General features: G+C 38.2%; 1 protein-coding gene across 1 annotated transcript in view; it reads left to right on the top strand.

Annotated features, from left to right (window-relative positions):
- The window catches only part of LOC107750698 (uncharacterized protein PFB0765w-like), a 19,936-nt gene that overhangs the window by 2,701 nt on the left and 9,443 nt on the right, over window positions 1-7,792 (top strand). The window contains exons 2-4 of the mRNA XM_016566210.1: window positions 2,294-2,980; window positions 3,428-4,114; window positions 6,122-6,471. Coding sequence (XP_016421696.1) covers window positions 2,294-2,980; window positions 3,428-4,114; window positions 6,122-6,471 — 1,724 coding nt within the window. The remainder of the gene's footprint in view (window positions 1-2,293; window positions 2,981-3,427; window positions 4,115-6,121; window positions 6,472-7,792) is intronic.

Below are 7,792 nucleotides of genomic sequence, written 5' to 3'. Positions count from 1 at the left end.
GTGCGGGGGGGCGGGGCTTGATGTTGAAGGGTGGTGGGGGATTTTTAAAAAAATCCTAAATTAAACAGCCCAAACGCTTATAGATGAGCATACAAATGAATGAAGACAGAGTTATATGAGAACAAATATATATTTGTGCTTTTGTGATTTTAGTTCAATAATATTTTTTTTCTTTAATATTTTTACTTTAAGGGGACTTTACTAAATATTAACCTCTAAATTATGCACCATTTATCATCTGCAATATCAGCGTGTAACCACTATATGGCTGTATAGCCCTATATAAAAATACATATAAACCATTTGCTGCAGAGTGAGAACGTAAGACATAAAGTACATTACTTGTATAAGGTTATTCATTGATATATTTTCAGACATTATTAAAGACTACTTTTAGTAAAAGTTGAAATTTAAATGTTGATTTGAAGTGTCAGTTATTATTGTAGTCAAATCTGGACACAGAGAGAGCATTTTGTTAGGCTACTCATACAGCGTGATCAGTCACACGAATAAATAACTAAGTCGTCAGAATAAATATTAGCTCAGTGTGACCAGGGCAATATTTTAAAATATAGAATTGAGTGTTTACCTACCATGAAGAGAGACATTCTGTGGTCGAGTTGTGTGTCCATATTTGAAAAACAATCTGCATAGCAATCAGCAACTGGCAAATTCAGATTCAAGTAGCTTTACTGGCATGGTAAAAAAGCTTTACAAAGCTTTGACAGCGCTTCGAACCAACGGTGTGTAGCATTATCAGCTCATGTGTATGCTGATTTGAATGTTGAACATTGATTGGTTGTTGGCTGTGTGTGTGTGGGTGGAGGCAGTTGTTCAGAGTAAATGATACAAACTAGATGCATATGTGTGAGCTCTGAGTCTTTTCTTGGTATGACACTGCTTAGAGTGACTACACAATAATAATACATGGTGTTGAGCATGATCAAATTTAGAGGCTACAATAGGCAGCGAATCAGGCAGTGATTGACAGCGCTCTGATGCAGTGGCCAAAAGCTCTCTGATCAAAAATTCACAGACCACATTTGACAGCATACAAATAATAATACATGGTGTTGAGCATGATCAAATTTAGAGGCTACAATAGGCAGCGAATCAGGCAGTGATTGACAGCGCTCTGATGCTCTGATGCATCTTAAATTCCAGTGCAGTGAAACAACTGTCAGCAGGGGGTGCTGCAGCACCCTTATATCCCGCGGCTATATATCTCTTACTTTTAATTTGCTAAGAAATTAAATACACTGCTGGACAATTACCAATAATTTGTATTATTAATTAAATTTGTAATCTTTTTTGGCAGTTTTATGGTTTGTTTATATATACTACACTTTTTTCCATTTTTATCACAGAATAAGGCCGAAAATATATATTATAGTTTCTATAGGCCACTGTTATAAAGGCTTTGTCATTTAACAATGCATTATTCAGATACTTTATTTATTACCTGGAGATGACTTGGAAAAACACACACTAACCATATAGCCTATTGTAGCAATCGTGCATGTAATGTCTTTACGTGTTCTATTCAGCTTAGCTACAAGGATAGCTGGATGCATTCGTCCATAATAGGGATTTCCTGGCACGTCATAAGTTATTACTTCTATGAGTCCTTTTTGGACTTTCTGAGCGAGAGCGCCCTCCGGCTTTGAGTATAAATGAAACATACAATGCACGAGAGTGTTTAGCGCTCCGTAATGTTCACATCTCCTCATTTTGGATACAAATAAAACGCCAGGTCATGCAAAGACTATCTTGTCTCTTGCGTTTAAATATAGATTTTTTCACACTGGCCCCTGAAAACATCTAGGCTACTTGAACACACTTGCCCAAAAAAAAGTGCGGTGAACGAATTTATGTCTTGTTTTGTGAGAAATCTGCTAATTCTGTCATTACTCTTGTAGTATAATGTTTATTACAAGATTCTTTAGTGATGATTGACAGTGATTTTTTATTGCAGTGTGTGTGGGAGTTTGTGTATTTGTGTGTATGTGTGAGCGTGTGTTTGTGAGTGAGAGTGTGTATGTGTGTGTCCCACAACATAGGGTTTACCTAGACCACACACAGGATAGTAAAACCTGAAATTTTTCACCATTTTTTGGTCCCCATGAGGAAAACTGCGTATGAAGCATACAAAATGATGTTTTCGGATAATGTACAAATGCAAAAAGTTTTCTGTGAAGTTTGTGTTTAGGGGTAGGATCGAATATACAGTTTGTACAGTATAAACCCAACATGTTTGTTTGTTTGTTTGATTTGTGTTTGTGCTCTTTTTCAGTGAGTGATCTGAGGATTGTGCTGATAGGAAAGAATGGATCAGAAAACAACAGTGTAGGAAACATTATACTGGGTACAGAAGCGTTTCAGAATGAAGCTCCATCTTATTCTCAGCAGCACAGTGAGACAATCAGTGGAGAGGTGGAGAAGACACACATCACAGTCATCAAAACTTACCTGCTCCATCCAAATTTCCCACAGCATCAGATCATACAGGCTGCGAGAGAGTGTGTGTCTCTGTCTGCTCCAGGACCTCATGTGATCGTACTCGTACTGCAGTATAATGACTTCAGTGAGGAGGACAGACGCAGAGTAAAATATGTGCTGAACCTATTCAGTAAGCAGGCCATTAAACACACTATAGTGGTGACTACTGATGAAGACACACTTACATCCAAATGGACTTCTAAGATATGGAATAATACAGTTTCTAATTTAATAAAGGAGTGTGGAGGACACCTTAAGTTTGATACAAGAAACCTAGGATGGCGCTCTGAGTTGATCAGAAGGACAGAAGAAATACTCAAGAAAGAACATGAAGAATTTCTCATCTGTAACATGTATGAGGATGGAGGTGATGGATCATCAGTGGATGAAGATCTGAGCAGATCTGGAGCTTCAGTCAGAGATGACGACAAAGAGGAAGAGAATTCTGTTGAGAGCACAAAAACAGGACGGGATGGAGGAGGTTTGTCAGTCTTTTTTCTGGATAATATCTCTAAGAATATGATCATGAAATAGTTTGTTGCCCTTTAATACTTACAGTGCAGTAGAGACAGGAAATGACATGGAGAAAAATGAGGAGCACTACTGTGTGACTATTATTTATATTAATCTGTTTTAGTTCAAAAGCTTCTAAAATGTTTGTAACTTTTTTTTTTTGAAGAGGGCATGCCCAAATATACACAAAAGCCTATAAACCCTAAATAAAAACTCAAAACTTCACAAATTTAGAAGAGCTCATAATCCATACGATTCTAAACAAGCTTGCAAACTTTTATGAAGATCGGACCATAGGTGGCAGTATAACTTATAAAAGGGTGAAAAATGTTATATTTCTATGGCAAATTACATGTGATTGTTGATAATGGTCGTCTTTATGTATTATTTATGTATTGAGTGTACTTGTTTTCAGTCATTACTGGAAAAGCAAAGCTGAACATCGTGCTGTGTGGAAATCATCCAACACTCAAGGATTCAGTGTCTAAAATATTTCGAGGGACAATGAATAAACAAATTAATATACAAATAAATAAACTTTTACCTCAGAAAGAGAGGAGCAATGTGAGTGTGAAGAAAAGTGACAAGATTAATGGACGGCAGATCAGTGTAATAAAGCTTCCAGCTCTCACTCGTCTCTCAGAGGAGGACGTGATGCGGGAGACTCACCGCTGTGTGTCTCTCTGTGATCCTGGAGTTCATCTTTTCATCCTCGTTACTCCTGTCACTCCACTCACTAATGAAGACAGAGCAGAAATGGAGAAGATTAAAGGAATATTTAACTCTAATGAGCACTTCATGGTGCTTTTCTTTACTGAACTCACGGTTGACAAAAGTGTGACTGATTTTGTAGCGTCCACAGAATCTCAGAGTGTTGTGAGTCTCTATGGGAGTTGGCACAGTTTGATGGGGTTGAAGGACCAGAGAAACTCTCAACAGATCTCAGCCCTGTTAGACTGTATAGAGAGCATGAAGACTGAACCCTATTCTCTTCAGACGTATATAAGAGCTCCAGAGAGGAGAGTCAGACATGAACTAGAGGAGAAACTGAGTGTGAGAGATAATGAAATCAAAGAGTTACAGAAGAAGATCAAGACACTGGGTGAGTGCATTCATTTTTCTGGATAAAGCATCTTTGTGAGAATACATTTATAAATTATTTCAGTTTATTTACAGTACTGTGAGTAACATTGGTTTTGCATCATTTCTCAGAACTGAGACATGCTGCCTTTTGTTTGAATATGCTCTGTCAGTTTGTTTGTTCAATTGCATTACTATTTTCTTTCGCTTCAGCTATAATAAAGAGACAATTCATTTCCATGCCTTATTAGCCTGAAGCGTCTAAACCTTCTCCATCGTCCGTTTTAAGTGTTGGCTCTGAAACTGAAACCAGGGACGCAACTCTGGTCTGACAGGTGGGGGTGGGGCATAAGACCTTCGTTCATCTTCGGAACACAAATGAAGATAGTTTTGATGAAATCCGAGAGTTTTCTGACCCTGCATAGACAGCAAAGGAAATACCACGTTCAAGGCCCAGAAAGGTAGTAAAGACATCGTTAAAAGAGTCCATGTGACATCAGTGGCTCAACCGTTATTTTATGAAGCTACAAGAACACTTTTTGTGCACAAAGAAAACAAAAACAAAAACAAAAATAACGACTTTATTCAACAATTCTTCTCCCCCGAGTTACCATCTGCCGCATTATCAAGAATACCATGAAACATATCTTAATTTGTGTTCCGAAGATGAATGAAGGTCTTACGGGTTTGGAACGTCATGAAGGTGAGTAATTAATGACAGAATTTTCATTTTTGGGTGAACTATCCCTTTAATCATTGTCTGCGTTGTATAGTATGTAAGTGAATGAGGGGGCAAAGGCATCAAGATAGGGGTGTGCTTGTTTTGGTGATTTCAGATATCAACAGCGTTTTCCAGAAATCGCTTACTGCACCTTTAATAAATACCCTTTTTATTCATAAGCTACCTATTTCAAAGAGAAAAAAATGGACTCATAATACCATCTTTACAAATTGAGTGAGTCAATGATACAGTGACACTTTCATAAAGAGAGTCACTTCATTTCTGAATGAATCAGTTGTTTGAATGAATCAGCTGAATGAATGACACTCATTAAGACTGACTTAATTTCAATGAAATCATTTCATATTTCAATATTCATTTTTGAAACCTGTTAATACCCATTTAAATACCATTATTTTTAAGCATTGTTAATGCAATTGTAATTGCAGTGTAAATGCATTCATTCCACCTTTGAGCTGCATTAAACAGTCCATGTAAATACAGTATGTCTAAATGCCACTTCAGATGCAGCTTCTGAAAAAATGTTTATGGCCATATTGTAGATTTAAAAGTTCTCATGTAATGAACTCAAGGGATGTGCCCGAAAAGTGAATCCATATTCGGATTCATATTATTAGTAGTTTTATTTGCTTTACTCTACTAAGGAGTGTTCTTTCTTTATTGAATGTCTAAGTAATGTGCTTAAGTTTGTCATGAGATAGATGAGACATAACAGGAAATCTAAGTGCAAGACAAGTGTGAGACGAGAAAATGTTATGTCAGCTTTTAGACGTACTGGCTTCTTACAAACGCATCTGGAGGACATAGTTAGGCACCTTAAATGGACATACATGTTGAATATGCATTATGATTGGATGAGATCAAAGCATGCGGATTTGATGAAGGTATAAATGTTGAGTTGGGGTGCCTCTTTGTCACACTCTGCAGCCTATCTGTATGACTGTAGACTTTTCTTGCAAGAAAATAAATCTTCAAAAGACTTTTGTCTCATATGATTTTTCAGCCATTTTGAATAAAATCAACTTAAAATGTCTATAATTACTCAAAGGTCTTAAAGCACTCGAATCCCGGTAATTGCTGCTTGCAGCTATATTATATTTTTATCTCTTTCTCTTGAGTGTTTCCACGAGTATGTGTTCAGCAAAGACGCAAATGGTTTTTAGTGGAAAACTAGTAAAATACAGTGCAATTGTGATTACAGTAATTCAAAAACATTATGTGAATGCAGCATTAATCTAATTTCAAATCACATTGTTAAACTAGTTTATTCCTTTGACACAGATCCAGAGGGTGTGAAGCTGAATCTGGTTGTGTGTGGGAGTAACACAGAATTAAAATCCTTCATATCAAACCTGATCCTGAAGCAGAGCGAGAGAAGATCCGAGCTGAGCTCCGAGTGTGTGAGGAGAGACGTGGTGCTTGATGGACGTCTGATCAGTCTGCTGGAGCTTCCAGCTCTGTTCAACACTCAGCTCTCAGAGGAGGACGTGATGCGTCAGACTCACCGCTGTGTGTCTCTCTGTCATCCTGGAGTTCATGTGTTCATCCTCATCATTCCTGATGCTCCACTTAATAATGAAGACAAAGCAGAAATGGAGGAGATCCAGAGGATCTTCAGCTCAAGAATCAACAAACACATCATGGTCGTCAGAATCCAAGACAAGAACATAATTAGCCGGATTAATATAATTCCTTCTTTAGCTACTGAGACATGTATTCATGTATTTGGAGGTAGTCAGTCTGTTCTGGAGAACAGCTCACAGTTTCCAGCTCTACTGCACAATGTGGAGAACATGGTAAAACTGAACGATGGAAGTTTCTACACAACCTTCATGTGCCTTCAGGCTCGAGTAGAACTGGAGATAAACAAACACAGAGCTGAAATAGAGAAACTGAGAAGATCTATGATGAAAAGAGCAGGTTTGTGTTCAGAAGAGTCCTATGTATAAACTGTCATTATAGCAATTTCTGTCAAGGATCTTCTCTGACAGTCTTGTCTGTCCTGTCTTTCTTCAGTGTTTCCTTGTTTGTGTTGTGTTTGAGCACATGGCTCTGTCTTTGTTTGTGTTAGCCATGTGCTCCTCTCCTCCTGCCACCCTGTTACTCGTTACCACGCCCCCTCTTGTTTAGTCCGCGTTTGTCTGAGTGTTAGCACCTGTCTCTTATGTGGTTTGCTGCCTTCATATTGTGCTCTCTGTCCCTCATGTTTTGCCAGTTTGTTAACCTTTATCCTTGTGTGTGGCTCCTGTGTAGTAACCTTATACAGAGTTCTATCTAGTGCTTCTCTTGTCACTGCTTATCTGTTCTTTATTAGAAATTACTTGTTCTTATTTGTTAATCCTAGTCTTGTCTTGTTTAGCTATCTGTTCTAGAGTGTCTAAGCTATTTCGTTTTTTTTTTCCCCATTGTATTTTCAGTTAACTTATTAAGTTCTTGGTTTTCATTTGTGTTTAGTTTTTCCTTTTCTTATTTTAGTAATTTTCCTTAGCATTTACTTTCTCTTGTTCTTCTAGTTTAGTCCTAGAATTAGTCCTTTTCTTTTTATTAGTCAACTAGCTTCTGTTCTCTATTTGTTAGCTTTTACTTTATTCATTATTTCTCTAGGAATAGTTTTGCTTTATATTAGTTCTGCCATCTGTTTTGTCATGTTTTTGCTGTGTCTCTTGTCTTGTCCTGTCCTGCAGGCTGAGCTTCCCTGGATGCTTACAGTAGCTGGACCTGTGCAGTGCCTGTGTGACCACGTGTGTGCAGGCTCTTATGCTTTGTGTTCCTGTCAGGCCATCGCTGCTATCCTCTAGTCTCGCTCTGCCCTGTCCTTACTGCTCTTTGGCCAACTGTCTATCTCGGGCTGGGTTCTGCGGCCATTACCTCAGTCTGCCAGTCTTCGCGCATCACCGCGGTCTGCCAGTCTTCGCGCATCACCTTGGTCTTCCAGTCTTCGCGCATCACCGCGGTCTG

Source organism: Sinocyclocheilus rhinocerous, unplaced genomic scaffold (assembly GCF_001515625.1).
Source record: "Sinocyclocheilus rhinocerous isolate Xijiao unplaced genomic scaffold, SAMN03320098_v1.1 scaffold302, whole genome shotgun sequence".
NCBI lineage: Eukaryota > Metazoa > Chordata > Actinopteri > Cypriniformes > Cyprinidae > Sinocyclocheilus > Sinocyclocheilus rhinocerous.
This window is presented reverse-complemented; position numbering and strand designations above follow the sequence as displayed.